The sequence below is a fragment of the Rhagoletis zephyria genome, unplaced genomic scaffold (genome assembly GCF_001687245.7).
Source record: "Rhagoletis zephyria isolate East Lansing unplaced genomic scaffold, Rhagoletis_zephyria_1.1 Rzeph_scaffold_09008, whole genome shotgun sequence".
Lineage (NCBI taxonomy): Eukaryota > Metazoa > Arthropoda > Insecta > Diptera > Tephritidae > Rhagoletis > Rhagoletis zephyria.
Window position 1 is genome coordinate 3,969 of NW_016166087.1, and position 21,373 is coordinate 25,341.

The window sequence follows — 21,373 nt, forward strand, 5'->3', positions numbered from 1 at the left end:
AAAAAAAAAACAGGGTGAGTGTATTATGCGTGGAGTCCTTTTGCGCGCACTCGCGCCACCATATGCGCTTTATTTATCCTGCGCTCATACAATGCACATCACACACTCCCTTATTTTGCATGCGGCCTAGCTGTTAAAAGGATATATTCACATACATATTTACGTATGTATGTATGTGTTTAGCCATGTGCATATGCATGTCCATATGTGCAAATGTTTATTCAAAAAGGAATTCGGGTGAGGGTTGAAAATTTGAAATTTGGCTCGTGTGGCGTCTGCGGACAGCTGATATTTGTTTTTTCTTATTATCCTGCCGGTAGAATGCGAGAGAGCAAAGCTATGAAAGAGATATCTCACAGTCACATCAGCTCTTTGGCATGATTTACCCAGCAAACACAGTCTCTAACGTTAGAAAAACATTAGATTTTTCATAAGAATTCTACTGTAGTTCTCTAATGTTTCTCAAATCAAAAATCCGGTTAGAAAATTGTGTTAGAAATCGATTAGAGAATGATTCGAAAACACACTAGATATTAGAAACTAGTTACAAGCAAACACGGGCGCAATTTTGATGCAACTTTGAGTCACTGTTTATCTGTACCTCGCTTCCTTGATCAAATTGTTTGGACTACTAGCTGAATTTACACTTACTACGCCTTTTTTGATCACTTTTGACTATATGGGCTTTTTCCGAGATGCAATCGCGACCGCAGAGTTGCGCGAATTATTAAAGTAATCACGTTCGGTGTGAAATTCTATGAGTGTTTTATTAGTTGGGAAGTTGCAACAGTATTGGAAATTTTTCATCAGTGCTGCAGTATTGCCGCTTTCATTACGTACTTTGAACAGGCCCTATTTCTTTGGTTTACTCAATGTTTAATATTTTCTTTAATAAAAGTCTAGCTAGTTATTCAGCAAAAATCATACAAATTCATATTTCAAGCTTAGTACAAAAATTAAAAAAAAAATTCAACAAAATTTCAAACTTTTTATTCAGAATTTTGAAAAAAAGGTTTGGTATGCAGTTCATATCCCATTAAATTTTAGTATGTATAATAAAATGCAAGTTTCAAGTAGCTACGGAATGCCGTTGATTTTCAATCCTCTTTTTTGCTGACGGTGTGGTGCATTTTTCCCATTCAAATTTCGATAACTTATTTAGCAAAAAAAAAAAAATGCCAAAAATCAACGTGAATTTGATCAACTTAACTTAAAAAACTTGCATACCAAAATTTTTTTTCAAAATTCTGAATAAAAAGTTTAAAAGTTAGGTGAAATTTTTTTTAATTTTTATAACTCTAGAAGTAGAAAACTTGCTAAATAACGTTAAGAAAATCCTTGCGTGATATCCATAATTTTTTGAATTTCTGTTGATTTTGTAAGCAAATCCTTCAAAAAATTGCATATTTACCAACAAAAACTGTAGCAGGATGGGAAAAAATCCTCAGTCGAGATCAGGAAAGGTTAGTTGTTCTGAGCGAAACTATCAAAGTACCATTAAATTACACCATAATGGTGAAGTAGACAAAGGAATCAAATATTCTGAATAAACCGTTCCCACGACAGTCGGGTCTACGTAACCAGAAAGGCCGAGAACTGTCACTTCAGCAACATTGCTAAAAAACCCTTTGGGGGTTGATAAAAAGTGTAGTTGACCCATTCCAACGGCGATAAAACCAAACACAAAAATCAGATCATCAAATAAATTTAAGTAATACAAATTAAAATTTTATTCACTTATATGGATTATTTTTCATAAAGTCAAAATTAATATGAAACATTTATATTTATTAAAGTTGCGCATCCACAAATGTACATATCGTTACCTTACACCTTACCTTACGTTCACAAAACTGAGTTTTCACAGATTTTTGTAGGATGTATTAAAATACATCTTTCAATTAAAATTTTAAAGTGTTAGTACCAAAAACAACGGCGTTACATGCCACTTTTTCCATGCTCTTTTTTTATAATGTTTTTAGCCTCCTATCAGTTAAGGTAACGATATGTATTAAATATTATGAATTGGCCTTATTCATAAAAAATAAAATATATATAAAGTGACATTTTCAAGCAAATTTCCGACTTATAAAGCAATTAAAGTATCCTTTATTTTTTATGAATTTAGGCGTATGTGTGTTGAAACATCATACATAATAAAAATAAGTATGTATGCAGTTTTTTTTACTCAAACATTGAGCCTTCATAGCCATTGAAACTTTGTTCATCTTGTGTCGCCATATCGTTATCAATAGGTTCCTCATTTTTTGATTTTGCATTACCTCCTCGCTGATTGCGCATTTTCTTTCTCCATTGATCATGTACATAGTTGAAGAAGCGCATTGTACGTTCCATGAAAAAGGTAGCGTCCATATGATGGAAACGTTGCAGAAAACATTCTGCAAAGCAATTAACAATGATTAAAATGCGATTTAATGCTGACTATTGCTACATCCATATTACGCAAATATGCAGGTAGTTACGTAGTATGCACAAACCTCGGAAAATGTCTGTAAATATGTAATTTTTAATAGCACGTTTTTTGCAACGACCATTTCCCCTGTACGAATAATTTTCAGCAGCGTCATTTTTAAAAACGCTACGCCATATATGTTTTATATATTTATCTGGTTCATCAAAGTGTCCTTGTAGAAGTTCAACCCTCTGCAAATCAAATTGTAAAAAGTTTATTTTCATCTAATGATGAAGAATTCGAAAAATAAAACACACCAATTGATCGCACTGATCTTCGTCGTGTGTGAAGATGGTATTCCAATCTTCGAACTGTTGTGCAGTCTTGAATGGCTGTGTAGGCATAACACGAGCTTGAATACTATAAAAGTCCAAGACAGGCCGACTAACGTTTGCGACATTTTTTATATCAACCGGATCTTTGGGATCTTCCTTATTAGCATCGACCGATTTTTTGGAAGTCGAAGCCTTTTTATCCTTCTTCAGACTGATGCATTCGGTTTCACTGTCGCTGTCGTTGTATTGCTTAAATTTAGTGGGTAGTGGAGAAGGTGCGCTTGGACTGCAGCTGCTTTCCCTTTTCAAAGCTTTGTCAGAGGACATTTGCCCCATACCTTCGGTAACCTCGCGCCTCAAGTCAACAATTTCCTTGTTTAAACGATGAAATAATTTTTCGAAAGTTTGGCGCATATTCAAAAGCTCCTCCATAACTTCATCGCAGCACTTGCAACGTGGATTACCGCTTGGTTTTGGCATTTTTTCTAGGAGAGGATTTAATAAATATTTTAAAATATAAAAAGTTGCAAATGTGTATCCTAATCCTTATGGGTATGAACGTGTACCCTGCCTGGCCAGAGTTATTCTGATTTTAACCGATTTTCCTATAATAAGAATACTGCGAGAAAAATTGATTTTAATTTGTGATTTAAAGAAAACAATCCTGTAAAAAAACGAGCTATGCTAAAATTCCTAACTTGGAAAAAAATAAGACTCTTCAAGCCATGCATATTAAATATAATTTTAAAGCTTGTAAAATAACAAAATTTGTATTAAGGACTTTTGCAACAACTTAATAATGGACAAACTTATGTACTTAGATATGTACAATTCGAAAGGTATTAAAAAAAAAATAAAATACGACGATATGTACATGCATGCAAGCAAGGCGAATAACAAATTCTAAAATTATTATAAAAGAAATTATAAAAAATGTATAAATTCGCCTTGATGCATAGTATATGCATATACATAATCAGGGCTGCCAACTTTTCTCAAACCGTGCCATTTTTGGCCCTATTTTACTTCAAATGGCACTTAATTTTTCAATTTGGCACAAAGTGCCAAAATGGCAGTTTTGAAAAATAGTAATATTTAAATAAATTTTTGTGAAATCCTTTGCGTGTACTTCTTTTTCCCAACTAAAATTGTCTAATTTTTATAGCGTATACAACTGGTATATCTTACTTTGGTATTGGACTTGGGTTTTAGGAGTGTGTTTCTAATTTTAATGCTTAATGGAAAGAATTAATAAGAATGGCACATTTTTGATACTTGTATTTTTCTATTTGGCATAGTTTGGCACTTTTTTATCCTCAATATGGCACTTCATAGCTAAATATTGTTGGCAGCCCTGTACATCATATGTATGCATATAAACACATACATATGTATGTATGTACGTAAATGCATTTACAACTTTTGAATATATAACTAATATCAAAGGGGGAGCACTGGTCCTACCAATAACCTGGTATACTAAAATTCACCATACCCTTCTCTTAACTTAGTTTCAGTATGGTACTGGTAATGCCTTCGAATTTTCCTATATATGCGCATACACATGCACGTATGTATATACATATGTTATGTTGGAACCAATTCCTTTTGATGTCTATACCACAAAAAATTGATACATACATACATATGTAGGTAATTTTAAGAGATAAAGAGACTTCTTCCACCCAAAAAAGTAGGGATTACCGATTTAATTATGTATAAAATTAATTTGCTACACAACTAGTTAATAAATAATTAGATCGCTTTGGCGAAAATTAAGATATTTTCTGTGTTTAGGTATTCACATGTCCCTATTTATGATATGAACACCCACACCTATTCCCTATGCGAGTACACTAATTACTTTTCAACTCAATTTTACACTTCCGCCGTGCAGTAGTTAGTATACCAACTAGTTAATATATTGTTTCTTTCCTCCCATCAAAAGTACAGTTTAATTTTTTTTATCCACAAAAATCTTACCAGTATTGATCGCAAGTAAATGTTGAAATGCCTCAGTTTTTCTTCAGTATTTCTGGATTAATTGCGGAAACTGACAGCAGTTTCTAGTTCTCTATCCTCTTTCATGCGTTCTTTTAGCACAGTTTCAGCGTTGCCAACTAAGCCAGTAATCTGCAGGTACGTTTGTTTACTACACTACCGAAAACTGGTTCTGGTGATTGACAACTCAGTGAGACTCTCTTGTAAGGTACTATAATGTCAAAAAGTATAAACAAACGAATTAACCCTTAGTGATGCATGTATCTTGTCAGCACTGATGCCCTAGGCTTTTATTTCGATTGTAGTTTTGTTTTATTTACATTACATATATTTTGACAATAAAATACAACAAATCGTTTATAAAATCGTTTTAGCAATTTTCTTGTTTTTAATTGCCCAAGTTTCATGCTTTGGTGCGTTTATTTTTATATTTAAATTTTGTATCCTAAACATTATTCGACGCTTATAAAAGTATGAGTTTACATTTGTTTCCAATTTTATATGTGAGCTTAACTCTAACAATTTTGAAATTAAAATTTTTTCATGGGAAATAGTTTTCCATTAAAGACTTTGCCTCAAGCGGTTTTAATTTAAGCTCTTCCATACTTGCTGGCATGGTTTTAATTATTTCGGTAAGCCGAAATATTTATGTTCGCAACGTGCATTCTAAATAGTCGTCTGTTTGAGTTTGGGCTCAACAAGAGATGTATCCTGATCGTGTACTAAATCCTCACTTGGATCAGTTATTTCGCATGGCATTGGGACTGTCCCTGGGTATAAACGAGATCGTTTGAAAGTGCTTGAGTTGGACGGACAACTAATGAAATCACTTTCCTTGAAGTGGTTTACACAAACGTGAGATGAATCAAGTAGTACAACACCACAGCTTTCTTCCCATCGCTGCCGTCTTAAGGCCTGTATGCAGTTCGCAAGAAAAGCTAAAGTTCCATACAAAATGACGTACAAGAAATGGCTAAGAAATTTTCTTATGTCAAATTTCCTTCAGGCAGTACGCAGTTCTTAAGAAATTTGCTACGCTTTTTACTACGGTTTTCTTAAGTTTTGTGTGAAAAAAAAGCACAAGGAAACCCAGGTTTGCAACCTAAATGTATGCTCGTTCCAATATTTCTTGAGGAAAGAGTGAAGCAACAGGCTGTGAAGTATCAAAAACGTCAAAATTCCTTCGACACAAACACGAAATAATTGCAATCTTTTCTTGATCGTTTTCTTGAGAGCTGCATACATTTGTTGCTTGAAAAGTTGTGTAATTTTTTTTTTTACAAATTCAAATTTGAAAAAAACACATATTCAAATGGGTTAACAATTCATTTCAATTTGACATTATAGCCTGTTTCGTATGAGAGCAATGTCAAAATCCATCACACTTTGTTGAATACATTTTGGCTGGGCCCGTATCGTACCATCCGTCGTCGTATAAGCTGAAGGGGATAGAGTACGTTCACGTACCGTCATAATCCGAAAATGTGTTTTTACGTGACGAGTAATACATATAGGCCCGTAGTCATAGTCAAACTAAAGTCGACTTTAAAGTTAGTTGCAGCTTTTTGACATAATTTTCAATGGGATATCTGTCAAAAAAGCTGCAACTAACTTTAAAGTCGACTTGATTTTGACTATGACTACGGGCCATTATCTTAAAAATACAATTGTTATTTCTGTATCAAACTGCACTGATTTCTTACCTGGTGATAACTTACTATGACACAAACTAAATTTTTTGGTATTGCATGAATTACACGATGTAGGGAGACAGAGATGGCACAATCAGCAGTACCGCTACTTTGTTCTGGGCGAATTTGACAGAATCAGCTGAAATTTTAGATTCTTAATTAAAAGTGTGTATACATTTTTTTGGATCGGGTCCACCGTTCGTAAACAGTAGCCCGAAATCATTTGGCAGATCGTGCCTTCCTCGCGATCGCGTGACTTTTATTAGATTTTAACGACACTCATATATTTGTAAATATGTAAAATGTTCGTTACGAAGCAAAATTATCATTTGGTTTCATTTGTGCACTATTTATATACATAAGTAAAATATAATTTTATTTTCTCGCGTTCATTCGATATAAACAAATTTAAAATATGGCGACCTCCATGATTTGACATGAATTATAAAAAAATAAATTCACCACAGCGAGCTAAGGTTGGCAACGCTGATAGAATGCCTGATTAAAAAGAAAAAAAGAGGAGAATGTCATCTCACGAAAAGCGTCAAGAGAGTGTAAATGAAAAACAGACGGAGATTCCGAGCGTATTTTAAAAACAAAACTAGTCCGCCAAAACAAAGATTATTATTTAAAAGATAGTGCCTCGACTTCGACGAAAAAAGTGGATATATAAAAGGTAAAAACATACAATACAATATGTATAGATATACATACATACATACATATGCAGCCCACAGAAAGCGCAAAAGCAACAATAGCTTAGGCACATTATTAACAATTCTTCTTCAATTTATGTGTGTATTCTAAGTCTAAATTGCTAATTTAAATGTACACATATACGCATCACTTAGTCTACGCATTTAAGTACATACTTACGTGATTCACACACGCTTATATATATATACATACATAAATAGATATACTTTTGCCTATGAATTATTGATTGAAGTTATTGCCTTTTCATTCACTTTAGCTAAAATGTCTGATACAGACACTATAACACGCTGTAATTGTTGTAATGAAGTCATGGACGAGCTGCTAACAATGCGGCAATGCTTTGAGAAGTTATTTCATCGATTAAGAAAAGAAATAGTAGGCCTTAGACGTGAGGTTATCGAAGCTTTGGAAAGCAAATGGGAGCCAAAAGTAATTCCATCTTCTTCGGAATCATCAAAAGTGGTAAAACCTTCCTCTGATCGACAAGCTACAGATGGTCACGAGACGATACATGAGATTGAGTTAAACAATAGTGGCACAGATAATGAAAGCGTAAAATCAAAGAAAGTTAAAAAATCAGGTACTTCCAAGCCAGAAACTAATCAATGCCAAAAGGAAAGTGTAGGGCCGAATGTGTCATATAGTGTGGCCAACCCACGACCAGTTTTAGATTTTTTCAGCATACAAGCGCGAGTTCTGCCCACACAACCATTTAGAGAAGCGCAGCAATTTGAAGATTGGAATATACTTCTGCGAAACGATGAGGATCAGCGTGATCAATTGGTGCGTATATCTTGCTATGTTTTATTATAAAATGTAATCACTAGGGGTATTCTCGAAGTCTGGGAAAGCCCTTGTACGGTGCACGGATTGCATAGTAAAAACCGGTTCTCCCATGGCATAGCCTTGCAAACCGTGCACCATGCAAGGGCTTTTCAAGACTTCGAGAATACCCCTACCAGCATAAACTATGTTCATACATACATAGTACGTATGTATCTATTTATACAAATATGTGTTTACATATGCAATACTTAGCGCGTGGAGCTAATGCAAGGAAGCTGCAAAGAACCAGAAAAGTATATCCTTCAAACATGGCGTAATATTTTTCACAATGATGCTGCTCACCATTATTCATACAGGGGAACTGGACGGGACAAACGTGCAATAAAGGATTATATATTTACGGACATTTTTAAAGGTAAGAATGGCTAGAAATACTACATATCGTCACCTGGAAGGCAACATAGTGTAAAAAACAAAAAGTCCGAAATTCACTTTCTGATTGATTATATTGTTTTATTAAATTACCCCCAAATTGTTTTATCTAAAAAAAATTTGTTAGTTACAGTTTTTGCCATTTTAGGGGACGATATGTACATGTATAATATAAAAGTGCATTACTAAAAAAATTTTTTTGCAGAGATCTTCCTACAACGCTTTTATCACATGGATACAGAATTTTTCATAGACCGAACAATGCGCTACTTTAAATATGTACGCGACCAAAGGCGAAAAGCGGCAATAAGGCAAAGAAAACTTCAAGAAAAGGATGCAGAAATAGTGAGCGAAGCTCTACAAGACTCGATGGATGACCAATAAAAATTGTATGCTTATACATATTATGAAAAGCTTGCCATAGTTAAAAAACATACCAATTTGATTTTAAACATTAATATACATACCTGATTTTAATTGATATTATATAGTTTTTACAATCTGTTTTTGTATGTCAAATAATGCATATATATAATAAATTTTGCAGTCTAGTATTTTTAATACACTGCATGTATTCTCAAAAGTGTATGACTGAATATTATTTAATTATAGATTAATATCGAATTGATGACTTGTGAAGTATACCTATTTGACCATGTGTTTGATTACTCCCATTTGTGATATGTACTACAAAACCGAAAGCCTTAACCTAAGGAATTACGCTAAATAATTAAGATGCTTACGTCGTGCCATCTTTTAATACAGTGCCAGAGATTTTTTAACCATTAATCGTCCGATAATAATCTCATTGCACTTTAAACAAAAAAATTAGATTCTGATATAAAAATCCACCTAAGACTTAACCGTCAACGGTGATACTAATGCTGACCTTGTATAACGCTGGACAGAAGGATTTACTATTAAATTGCAAAGTCAGAATTAACATCACTTATGAAAGGTGAGTCCCAAATTGGTTCTAACATCACAAAGTAGTTTTTGTGAAAATTGCAGATAGAGGGTATTGAATATAAGCACTCGATATGTAAATATATGTATGTATGTTTGCTACTAGAGATCTTGAAAATATTGTATGAAGACTGCGTTAATCTTTCTAATTCATCCTTTTTAAACTGCAAAGGAGTATTATAAATAGAAAAAAAACCAAAGAGCTTTTCAGTCTTGGGGTACGGTCTTTAGATACATATACATATATGTATTTAATCAACCTATACCTACATTTGCGCTGGGAATAAATATGCTTGAATATTATTAACGAAAAAGTACACATGCACTAACATAGTTATAAACATATAAAAATATACGCATTGGTCAGAAAAAATTACTCACCAAATTTACTAAATATTTGACCAGCTCTCTGTTGTGTATATCATTTGTTGCAGCTAGTAGCCGTTTGGCATGATCCAATCTGGCGGCGTAGTAAATAGTTATAAGCAGAGGCGCATTTACTTTTTCCCCCGGAAAACGGAGCTGAACCTCATCTGCTAGTTCTTCCATCATCGCGATCGACAGTGCATGCACCTCGTTGCACATAGAACAAAAATATCACTTGGGCTTAAGAAATTTATTGACACCCAAAAGAAAATTCTAAATTTTCCTTTGATATTTTCACTGTTCTTGTTTTGATATTTCCCAAATTCACATGTAGTTTAACACCTTGGTATTTATTTGCGAATTTAACGCTGTATAATACTAAATTACACGCACTTATTATTCTATTTTGATCCCTTCCACCCACTTTTCAGCACATTTTCCACAATGATTTTTCGAGTGCAGCTGTTTGGAAACTGAAAAAATTGGGAAAAATTTGTTCACAGAATTTGCTCAGCTGATTCGGCGTAGAGTTGCCAATAGCAAGAAATGTCAAAAGTTACAGTGAAAAGCGATAGTATTCATACAACACTTGCACTGTATTGATCGATGGAAAATAACCAGTTAGAGGGTAAAGAAGAGGGAAGAGAGTAAAAATTAATTCTACTCTAAAGTTAAAATAAGATTTTATCTGCTTTTCTCTTTAGAGTCGACTTTTTTTGACTATATCCACTGGGCAATAAGTTCAATAATTTTACGATAACACTTGAAGCTTGATGAAGACATACATATCTCCAAATGCAAGTTATTGAAATATTAATAAAACATTTTACACTTTAGGCTTCCATATTGTGGGTGTTCATAAATAATCACAACCAGATAACCAGGCAGGTGTGACAGCAACTGAGAATAATAAAATAGCAACATACGTGTTATGGCGATACAAACATTCCACCATATATCCCGTTAATTAAAACGACGAGTTGCTAAGCTTATAATAAATAAGTTATTTTATTAAGACAATTATTGAATGCAATTAACCGACTTCAAAAAAGGAGGAGGTTATCAGTTCGTCGGAATATTATTCTTATATTTTTTTTTAATTCTATTAGGTTTTTGTGAATCACATGAGGAAGGCAGTTTTTACTATGGACTTTTGTAACAAATTATAAAAGATTGCTTAGCTCTCGCTGAGTCATTGCATATTTTGTCCATAATATAAAAATGAAAGTTGTGTTAATGAATACACTTTTGTAGAATGTTTAAACTATGTATGTATGAACATGGATTACGTACATATGCATTCATTTAACTATAAAATATGTAATTCAGATATCCAATGAAACTAAATTACTTCCTTTGCACTGCAAAACGCTCGTGTTATTTCATATATTTAATCCATGCCTAAACTTCTTTTCGCAGCAAGTATTTTCCAATCCTGCACTTCAATTTGACGTTTGATGAGTTCCAGATTCCTTTCCATTTCAATTTTTTTAAGGCGTTCCATTTCTAAATGGTGGCGCTTTGTTTCAAATAACAATCTGTCTTGACTCCCTCTTAAACTTTCGATTGATGCCTTCAAATCTTTTAGCTGACGTTGGACTTCATTGTATTGATTGCCGCTCAGTTCTGGGCCACTAACAAAGTTATTAATCATTTCATTTTGGACATTAAACTCCATGGCCAATAAGTCATTGGGATTGATTTCAAATTCATTTGCACGACTTCTCTTATGTATTGGTGTAGTACTTGCGGGTCTACTTTGACCGATGTATTCGCAAACAGATGAATTCTCTTGAAAACTATCTTCTTGTTCAAATGGTTCTTCTTTAAAAACTTTGAAAGTTACATTTGTATCTCCCTCAATCTCAGAGGGAGTATTCTTTTGAATCATGTCTGATTTGTTGTCTTCAACAGGCATTGCCAAGTTCAGAATTGACTGCTCCAATGCGGAAAAAATATATATCTTACCTCCATCGTTGTTCTTTCTATTTTGTGCATTTAAAATAGCCTTCTTCCGCACATACCGTTTTTGGTCAATCCATACCTAAAATAAATACCGACTATTAAACAGATTATGTACAGCAGATCTTTACATAAACGCCGGACCAGTGCACCACATGCATATATACATATGTACATCTAAATACATATGCATGTGGACAGCACAGTGGTCGTGCGGCCAACTACCTTTTTCCATTCAAAGATCGATTTTATTGGCGGCCCCAAGCTATTTAAGTAATTATTCAAATCCTTCCAGAATTGCTGGGTCTTTTCCTTGTTTTTCTTCTGAAAACTTCTGCCTATATCAGCATTTTCCACCATTGCATTTACCAAAGCGTTCAGCTGCGTTTTATTAATGGACCTTTAATAAATATAAACACACAGTTAAAACAGGAGGCAATTCAAAAATAAAATATTCTTACATTTTTTGAAGATTTGGAGTTTTGTGAAGAAAATAGCAATTTCGTGTGAATTTATTTGCGTTTACAGCAAAAGGAATTTTTCTAACTTTGAATGTGTGTGGGAAAAAGACCCTGGGAAATTCAAAATAGGGAACTTTTTCATGGGAAATGGCATTCAAATCAATTGGTGTTAAGCGTTACCATACTGCGGAAAAATCGAATGCCACATTGATGCCACATAGCTCAAGCAATTTACGAATTTAATTTTAATTTTTGTGAACTAATTCATTCTTTTGTCTAAAAAAATTCATGTAAATACACAAAAGTAAGAGAAAGCGAAAGGCATAAAATAAAAAAATGGTTCCACCTTTTCGCAAGATTTTCAGAGAGGCATTCACTTAATGGCATCACCATGCGTAAAGGGGATTTTATCAGATGACTGTCAAACTTCGGCTATGTTTCTACTTCTCCAGCGGAAATTGCCAAAGAGGAAATGGGATATTCTAAAATTTAAACACCGGAAATAAAAAGATACTATTTAAAAGCTAATCAATATTAAAATAATTCGAGGAAACGCAGCCTTATACAGGACATCATTATAATTTGTTATATTCATTTTATGTATAAATGAACGCAAAAACTATTTTTAATTTGGACACCGTTTGAACACAACAATTATAAACATGCCAACATTCGAGCTTCCGTAATACGCACAAGAGATTCCATTTTTAATCTATTGCACAGAGCTAAGATTTGGCCAACACAATGATTTTACTTTAAAAAAATTACGGTGCTTTTTACTTTTCTTGGTGAATAGTATGTATGTATATGGACTGCATAAAACCTTACCATTCCCGGATAATATCTTGTAAAATTTATACCTTGGGCTAGTTTTGTATGTACTAATGATCCTGATGCATTTTATTGATGAAGCAATACTTTTCAGAAAAAAGACAAGGAAAAGACCTAGCAATTCTGGATGGATTTGAATAATACGCTACAATTCCCTAAATAGCTTGGGACCACCAATAAAATCGATGTTTGAATGGCAAAAGGTAGTTGGTTGCAAGGTTACTGTGCTGTATGTATATTATTTATATACATACACACATGTGTCGTGCCGTCATAGAGTACACGCACTGGATTGGCATTTATGTAAATATTTGCTGTGTATAATTATTGTACCACTCGCATTCATATGTTTAAACGCATTGTAACGGATTTCCTTGACTTCAAATCATAATAATACTTGGTCGACGACATGAATGACAAAGTATCCTACGTTCCCACGACAGTCGGGTCTACGTAACCGGAACGACCCAGATTTATATCTGGCCAAGGACTGTCACTCCAGCAACACTCCCCAAAAAGTCTTTGGGGAATTTGTATGCTGCTACAACAACAACAACAAAGTATCCTACTTTTGTAAGATCACAACAACGGACTTGCTAGACGCATGCAGATTTTTTAGACCGTTGCAGCAACAAAAGGAAAATGCAATGGGTATAATTCTTTCCATTTCAAACGGGCACTAAAAGATTTTGATTAAATCTGATTTTTGAATTTTTATTTCAAATAAAGTACACAAAGCCACAACAGAAATTAGCAAAAAAANACGGGCACTAAAAGATTTTGATTAAATCTGATTTTTGAATTTTTATTTCAAATAAAGTACACAAAGCCACAACAGAAATTAGCAAAAAAAATTTTTAACAGAAACAATACAAAAAATATTACGAATATTTAGTTTTTTTAGTCAGAGCTCGGTAGTTTTGTGGAGCATACATCGAAAAAATGCAGTGCAATTCGCTGTGAATTCATTCGTTTAAGCGAAGTTAAGTGCAATAGNAATTTTTAACAGAAACAATACAAAAAATATTACGAATATTTAGTTTTTTTTAGTCAGAACTCGGTAGTTTTGTGGAGCATACATCGAAAAAATGCAGTGCAATTCGCTGTGAATTCATTCGTTTAAGCGGAAAAGTGCAATAACATTTCGGTGTGTGTAAAAAGAATTGTTGTTGCGTTTTAACTATGAGTTTCCACGAGTATTGCAATGCAAATACGAGAACAATAAAGAGCAAATCAGTAATTTTATGTATGTATGTATGTAAATCTGCTATGCCTATTTTTTATACATGCTCTTGTTTTTAGCGCATAGATAATGGATCTACTGATCCGTGGAAATTTAACAAATAGGTATTTTATCATTCGCATTTAAATGCCCTGTTATTCAAGTGTTGCTGTAAAAGATATTATAGTTTCATTTTTTTTATTTTTTGTTTAGAGTTCATATTTAAATTTAAATGAAATCTAGCACTAAGCTGTAATAAAACAATATGGGTTAGGTTGTGAGTTAGCTCTGAAATTCCTTAATTTCAGAACAATACTAATTGAGTAAATATAAGTAATGTATCCTCACTGCCAAATATTGTTCCGTTTTTATATTTTAAAGATAAATCAATAATATTTGCGTGGCTCTAGTCATGGATGTTGACTTGCGAGGTTTGTTAATAAACTAAACAAAAATTCTGCTCTATCCTGCGAGGCCTATTGCTAAAAAAAAGTGTACGTGCAAATCACGATTAGATTAGTCAGTCACTTCGACAGAATCACGCTTCATTGAGACGACCGCAGATATGTACATGTGTATTCATGTTATTGTTAAATTATTTAATTTTGTTTGCATTGTTGCAACAAATCAATCCTTTTTACTGGCATTGATGGCAGTCTTCTCATATAAGCACTATATAGATTTCATTGTTGCTGCATTTCCAATGTATGTTGCGTTGCGTACGCAAAAATTTCGTTAAATTTCAAATCAAACAAATTAATTTTTTCAGTCACTAGAATTTCGGACAAGGAGTTAGTTTACACAATCGGCGAAAACGTTTAGTTTTCCTTTTTTCAAATTTCATGTTCCATGGTAAATTCTCTTCTTATCATCATTACTCCTCGTTCTTGATTGAGTTGAACGTTTCTTTCATTTTTCATTTTTCCATAACTGCAACGCACCAATCCAATTTTAGTCGATTGCAGAGCTAATCCCTGAGTTTTTTCATTTTGAGTTTAAGCTAAAACTGGTAAATGGTAATTTATATAACTAAATGCTTACAGAAATATGAAGTAATTGAAAACTGAGAAAACTTTCAAACTTGTGTTTGTTTACTGTGTAAAAAGCGCGGTTTATTTTCTGGAAATTCTGAAAGTAATCATCATTGAATGAGTCTTCTAGCAATTTAAATGCTTTTTTCTGAGATGAGAGATCGAGCCCTAACCGCCAAAAAGATATAAGCGACATTTTTTCAAACTTTTCTTGATGCAGAGTGCATCTAGATCGGCTGACTTCCTAAATGCATCAATGCAAAGCATCAGTCTTCCTTGGTTTCTAAACTATAATTGATGGAAATGTATAATATGCGCAACCACGTCCAAATGCCAAATTGGAACTTAGTTGTGCGAATTGGACATTTGTATCAATTATGTATTGATGCATTTAGGAAGTCAATCATGCTCTAGGAAAATGTCTGCACCAAAAATTAAAATTTGTAAAAATATTTCTCTTACATCTTTTTGGCGGTTCGGGCTCGATATGTATGAAATTTCAAGAGTTCTAAGTGTCGTGCTATGAAAATAAGTAATGCATCATCGTCATCATTCCCAAAGGTTTCAGTTGAAGACTTCGAAAATATATCATTTCTCGATATTCTTAGTTTCCTCGAATTTAAGACTACAAGAATCTTAAAAACAATATTTTAAGACAAATGAGAAGAATCTGAAAGCTTACAATATTATAATTTTAAAGGTATTTTTCGCTTCAAATTTATCACTGACAAACCTTTGAGATGACCACGATATGAATATGTATGTTTATGTAAGTTATGTTGGGAAAAATACTATGTTTATTTATTTCTTACATATGTGCATTTACAACATTTCAGTGTACAATTTAATAATACATAAACAGCAGTTTAAGAATTATAAAACAAACTTTAAAGCGCACCTTTTAAAAATTCAAAACTCCAATTTGTGCAAATAAGCATAGCTCTCCGAATTCTTATAGAATCCTTGAAGACGTCAAACTAGAGTGTAGCCAATATTTGCTGAACAATGTACTCAACTCTAGTAAAACTACTAAATAAATTATTACAGTACGTCTAGATTTTTTTGAAAGCGTTCGCAATACATAACAAAAGCGTAATAATACACTATATAATTTACATATTTATGAACATATGTCGGTATGTTGTATTGTAAGAAAGCAAAATAAAATAATAATTATTAATGACTTCAAAATAATCAAATAATGTTAATAATAATAATGTTCGACAAATGTACTCGTTTAGTTTATATTGTAGTTCTGTTGCGGATAAATGTTATATATTTTTACGTATATGTAATTTTAGGTGAATATGAATGCAATACGTAAAATAAATAATTCAAATTCTGCTCAACTTGTTGATCAGTAAATAATTAAGATGTTTCTTTGAATTCAAATTCGATACGTTTGTGAAACAAAAATATTACNAGTTTAGTTTATATTGTAGTTCTGTTGCTGATAAATGTTATATATTTTTACGTATATGTAATTTTAGGTGAATATGAATGCAATACGTAAAATGAATAATTCAAATTCTGCTCAACTTGTTGATCAGTAAATAATTATGATGTTTCTTTGAATTCAAATTCGATACGTTTGTGAAACAAAAATATTACATAAAAATATTACTTGTTTTTTTTTTGTGCTACAACAGCGTCCGCCTTTATTTGTTTTTGATAAGGCACTGTCATTGCTTAATTTGCTGCTGTTGCTGTTGCCGTTACTTTTGTAGTCTCGACGGCGCTATGCTGTGGCTGTGTTCTTAATGAGTTATTGCGNCTTTTGTGCTACAACAGCGTCCGCCTTTATTTGTTTTTGATAAGGCCTTGTCGTTGCTTAATTTGCTGCTGTTGCTGTTGCCGTTACTTTCGTAGTCTCGACGGCGCTATGCTGTGGCTGTGTTCTTAATGAGTTATTGCGCGATCGTGGATTACGCTTGCCGCGCTGGGGCTTGCCACCGGTTGGCGGAGATGGCGATTTGGTGGTAGAATCGGGCAGCTGTCCAGCCGCAGCCTGTTTGTCGCCACCAGCTCCTTGCTCGCTACCAGGACGAGCGCTGTTGCTACCCTCGTTCTTTACGTTGCGTACTAATTGTTTAATATGATTATTTTATTGGAATATACAACTAACTAAATGATTATTTTCTATTACCTCCGCGCCTATTTCGGCGACGATTGTTGTTTTTGACAATCGGCTTAATAGTCGTCTTTGCTGGATCGAAGTAACTGTCAAATAAATCGGCCAGCTCCGTCTTATCTTCAGGTTTCAGCTCTTCAATTACGTGCAGAACTTCGATCAAGCCATTCTTTTGTTTCTCGCTCCAAATTGCATTAAGGGTTTGCAGATCATAGCCTTGCTCAGCTAAAATGATGCGGAATTTAACAGCACGCACCCGATGATAGAGAGTTGTTTTGAAGTAGTTCAAAAACACAGGACGGAACGAGTTTTGGCGCTCCAAGTTCTCGTTTTGACTCTGCAATTCATTCAAATCGCATTCGATGGGTTGTGCATACGTTTGTACAGCGGCAAGCAGATTCTCCAATGCAGCGGATGAGTCTAGCGGCAACTTGTGTTCCTCGTTACTTAACTGCAATGCTACTTCGTATGCTAACTTGGCACGTACACTAGCACTGCCGTCGAACAACTCACGCTCGTGTGCCGGTACACCTTTGTTCAATGGTTTTTGAGGGATCTGGCCCTCAGTGTTGCCAGTTGTTGAGCTGACATTGTTATTTGCTTCTCCCTCAGATGCGTTATTGTTAACTTCATGCGCCTTGCTACTCAACACTTTGGAGAGTTTACGCAACGTGTAATGTTGCAATGATTCATTGTTATTGGCTTTGGCCAAAGTTAGACCATTGGCAAAAGATTTGACTGTGTTAAGGAACCTGTCCAGCAGGTTGTACTTTTTAAGCGATTCCAAAATCATATATGGAATGAATTTGCGTTCCTCATGATAGACTAGAATTACACCTAGCGATGCTGCATCTTTGGCTTTAAGCGCTTCCAGCCAATCAAGAAAATCTTTCAAGGCAGCGATTTCCGACTTGGACTTGATAATCTAAAGTCAATATTGAACGTAAAAAAATAATGCATACAAAATATGTTTAAATCAATCAAATATATGCAAAAAGTAAATGCAGAAAGTATGGAGAACCAAGTTGTACATGCACATATAAATTTATTAAAGACGCTTTATTATTTCTTACCTTATAGGTTTGCATTGATTTCAACATACGATAGAATCCAATAGAGATCACTCGCACTTGGTGGCGTTGACGAGCAGCAGGATTCAAATTCATGTATGGCATGATATACTGTTCAAAATGATCTTTTGGTGTATAGGCGGCCAATTGTACGATCTGAGAAAGAAATTAAAACACCAGAAATTCGTAATTTCAAAACTAGAATTCTGCTATTTTTTCTTGCTTGTTAAAGAAAAATATATATATTAAAGGCCAATGACTTTTAGTGCAGCAGAACAAATCGACGAATATGATAACAAATACCTAGTCAAGAGAAATAAATTCAGTTATATATGCAAAAACAAAATAGTAAGCCGCCAAATTCCTGAATACAAGTACATGACTTCATAACAGTAAAGCGGATTAGATGCTAAGCGGATGCATTAGTTTTTGTTGTTGTTGAGCTCTTTCTCTTTAATGTGCGCATGCCAACAGGTTTTTTTTTTTTTGTGCATATGCACTTGGGAAATCAGAAAGAAAAACTGTAGTAATTTTAAGGGAGCGCGCATTGGCATTATGTGATTTAAAAAAAGCGCCATAATTTTATACGAAAATCGGTGATAAAAAAATCAATGAAAAAAATTTAAAATGCACATAAACTTATTATGTATGTAAAATACAGACCTGACTGTAGTTAATTTTTTACTCACATGTATGTATGCATACTTACTTCATCGATGAGGCGACGTCCCGTTGTGTCAATATCGATGCCCACCAAAGTTATTTGCCCTTGGCCAAAGTCTTGCTGGCGTTAGCTGCATTGATTATGCCATTGCTTATTACTCCATTAGCGACGGCACCCGCGGGAGTATTGACTACACCATCTTGACTTGCATTCGTTGAAGCGACCATTTTGTAAAAACTCCCAATAAAAATAATCCAAGCGAAATCGGAATAATTCGACTAGTTAAATGCGCTGAAAGTAGGCAAGGTCGAAATTTTTGAAAAAAGACCTTATAAAAAAACGTAAAATGGCCTACAAATCGAAATTTCAAGAGATTTCAAAAATCGTTAAAACAAATTTTCGTGAAACGAAACTAATTACGCTAATGTTGCATTCGATTTTTGTAGATTTACGCTCAATACCATTGCAATTGGCTTTAGCATTCCCAATTTCTTTCATATATTTTACCTAAAGCAGCTGAACTCCTTTTTCTTTGCTAACAAAACGAACTTTTCTGAACGAACTAAATGGAATTTTTTTTAAATTTCGATATCGCCTCACAAAAGACAATTAATCCTGTGAATATAGAAAGAACCTGAATTTAGCAAGTGGTTTTTCTTAACAACTCATAAAATTTGAATATAAATGCAAAACGATATTATAATGAATTCTCCAAAGTGGAGTAGTGCATCACTTCTTTTCTTGTATGCTTTAAAATAATGAATATTCCCACTAGTATAACTTTACAGTTGGTAAGTAGAATCGATTTGATAGTTTATTTATACGCGTACCGCGCAGCTTGAATTTCACGGACCAAATAAACCAGCGGCTGCTGGTGTCAGGCGTTCGAAGTCTCGTGGCAATTCGAAACGGAAGTACACGATCATAGTCTTTGAACAATCGTTTGCGCGAATGCAGGTAAGGATGAGGGCAAAAGTAGAACAATTAGATGGTTGGATAGGTTTCTTGAGTGCTTCTATTCTTTGCTTAGAACTCGCTCGCTCAATACGGTACAATTCTCAGAGAACTTAGCGACAAATCTATGCAGGTCACTGCTGCCCTCTAATCTTGGCTGATATCTTACTACTTCTTACTTACTTCAGTTTCTCTAATTGCAGCATGCAGATTTTCACTGTACGGAACGGCTAAGATTTGGATAGTGAATTTTAGTTGCTTCAGGCTCCCTTTTACTGTTTATACACAAGTATGAACTATTTTAGAATTGCCGAATCTTTGACTTTTCCAGCGCGTAAAGGTTGTTAACATTGGGCGTGTATAAACTAAGCGGCTGTGGCAACTGGATGGTGTGGCGTCAGACGTGAACGCACCAATAAACGAAAAAATTCGTGCCAGACACAAAAACTAAATGATAGCTGATTTTAAGCGTATTTGTGTGCATTTGTATCTAGCAACCCCACCACCAAGGAAGATTTGTTTGGAAAATTAGAGCAAACCGACGTGACCTGCTGAGCTTGATTGCTGTTGGTTCGAATATTTTATTATCATGCACCAGTACGTGACATCAAATGTTTTTTAATCATTTATTCAAGTTCTTCCTTGCACAAGAGACGGTATGCATTGGGCCGCCAGACATTCTTACCAAGTATCAAGCACCAGTAATTTTTCACAGCTAGGTTAATGCCAATATGAAAATCATTTCCAATGGTATTGCCATCAATACTAACCTGTACCGGGGAAAAGCAACGTAGTATTGAAAGTTACTTCCGTTAAGCTATGCGAATTTCAATAAAACACTTTTAAATGCAATATTTTGATGCAGCCGTCACTATTTTCTGGGCCACGATGCCAATAACCACAAACATCAAAAGTTGGTCAGAAAATTTTCTTATTCTAAAAACGGCTGCGCACCACACTTACAAAGCTGATAAGAAGCAGGGTTCGGATGCCTAAATGATTCAAAAGACGGAGTAAAAATAAAGCCCTTGAAAAGCTCAATGTGATTGTTCACACTTGCCTGGTTATCAGATTATCTGATTAAAAATATTTTTTCTGTTGATGTACAACAATAAAATACACTACAGAAAAATTAATTTAAACCAGATAACCTGATAACCAGGCAGGCGTGACCAACCACAATCCTGGGATTCCCTTAAAGCCGTTAAGTTTTAAACCGTGTAAAACTCGTAAGTTTAGGAGATTTTTATGTGGACGCCCCCTTCGTGAAAGAAGAAGCCATTTGGAATAACAATTGAGAAAAAAGTGTGTGACGATCGTAATTTTGAAGTTTGCTATTT

The 21,373-nt window shown here is 34.2% G+C and overlaps 4 protein-coding genes across 6 annotated transcripts; 1 reads left to right on the top strand and 3 right to left on the bottom strand.

Moving 5' to 3' along the window:
• Window positions 1–2,024: 2,024 nt before the first annotated feature.
• On the bottom strand, window positions 2,025–10,201 carry LOC108375483 (uncharacterized). 3 transcript variants are annotated; one of them, XM_017631613.1, is made up of 4 exons: window positions 9,723–10,201; window positions 2,731–3,233; window positions 2,499–2,664; window positions 2,025–2,399 (listed from the first exon to the last, which is right to left on the bottom strand). In XM_017631613.1, the coding sequence occupies exons 2-4, from the start codon at window positions 3,226–3,228 to the stop codon at window positions 2,185–2,187; spliced, it is 879 nt and encodes a 292-aa protein (XP_017487102.1). In that variant the 5' UTR covers window positions 3,229–3,233; window positions 9,723–10,201; the 3' UTR covers window positions 2,025–2,184. The 3 variants fall into 3 exon arrangements, with proteins under 3 accessions (XP_017487102.1, XP_017487101.1, XP_017487103.1); XM_017631612.1 differs by lacking the exon at window positions 9,723–10,201 and adding an exon at window positions 4,732–4,875; XM_017631614.1 differs by lacking the exon at window positions 9,723–10,201 and adding an exon at window positions 4,613–4,691.
• LOC108375485 (uncharacterized) lies at window positions 6,661–8,972 on the top strand. The gene is made up of 4 exons (XM_017631615.1): window positions 6,661–7,116; window positions 7,414–7,940; window positions 8,196–8,358; window positions 8,581–8,972. The coding sequence occupies exons 2-4, from the start codon at window positions 7,419–7,421 to the stop codon at window positions 8,757–8,759; spliced, it is 864 nt and encodes a 287-aa protein (XP_017487104.1). The 5' UTR covers window positions 6,661–7,116; window positions 7,414–7,418; the 3' UTR covers window positions 8,760–8,972.
• Window positions 10,202–10,742: 541 nt separating the features above from the next.
• Window positions 10,743–12,241, bottom strand: LOC108375486 (uncharacterized). The gene is made up of 3 exons (XM_017631616.1): window positions 12,131–12,241; window positions 11,895–12,069; window positions 10,743–11,751 (listed from the first exon to the last, which is right to left on the bottom strand). Coding segments are annotated over exons 1-3 (831 nt in total). The 5' UTR covers window positions 12,133–12,241; the 3' UTR covers window positions 10,743–11,097.
• A 4,801-nt stretch (window positions 12,242–17,042) lies between these two features.
• On the bottom strand, window positions 17,043–21,026 carry exu (maternal protein exuperantia). The gene is given in 6 exon segments (XM_017631611.1): window positions 17,043–17,296; window positions 17,361–18,270; window positions 18,419–18,571; window positions 19,125–19,177; window positions 19,180–19,370; window positions 20,804–21,026. Coding segments are annotated over 5 exon segments (1,494 nt in total). The 5' UTR covers window positions 19,307–19,370; window positions 20,804–21,026; the 3' UTR covers window positions 17,043–17,045.
• Window positions 21,027–21,373: the final 347 nt, after the last annotated feature.

Bases quoted from the DNA above. Each gene is read 5' to 3' on its own strand.
- LOC108375486 (XM_017631616.1), bottom strand. The intron at 11,752-11,894 runs GTAGTTGGCCGC...TATTTATTTTAG, and splicing joins CGATCTTTGAATGGAAAAAG to GTATGGATTGACCAAAAACG.
- LOC108375483 (XM_017631613.1), bottom strand. From the start codon at position 3,228: ATGCCAAAACCAAGCGGTAATCCACGTTGCAAGTGCTGCGATGAAGTT. The intron at 2,665-2,730 runs GTGTGTTTTATT...TTTGATTTGCAG, and splicing joins AAGATCAGTGCGATCAATTG to AGGGTTGAACTTCTACAAGG. The intron at 2,400-2,498 runs GTTTGTGCATAC...ATTGCTTTGCAG, and splicing joins ATTTACAGACATTTTCCGAG to AATGTTTTCTGCAACGTTTC.
- LOC108375485 (XM_017631615.1), top strand. From the start codon at position 7,419: ATGTCTGATACAGACACTATAACACGCTGTAATTGTTGTAATGAAGTC. The intron at 7,941-8,195 runs GTGCGTATATCT...TGCAATACTTAG, and splicing joins AGGATCAGCGTGATCAATTG to CGCGTGGAGCTAATGCAAGG. The intron at 8,359-8,580 runs GTAAGAATGGCT...ATTTTTTTGCAG, and splicing joins ATTTACGGACATTTTTAAAG to AGATCTTCCTACAACGCTTT.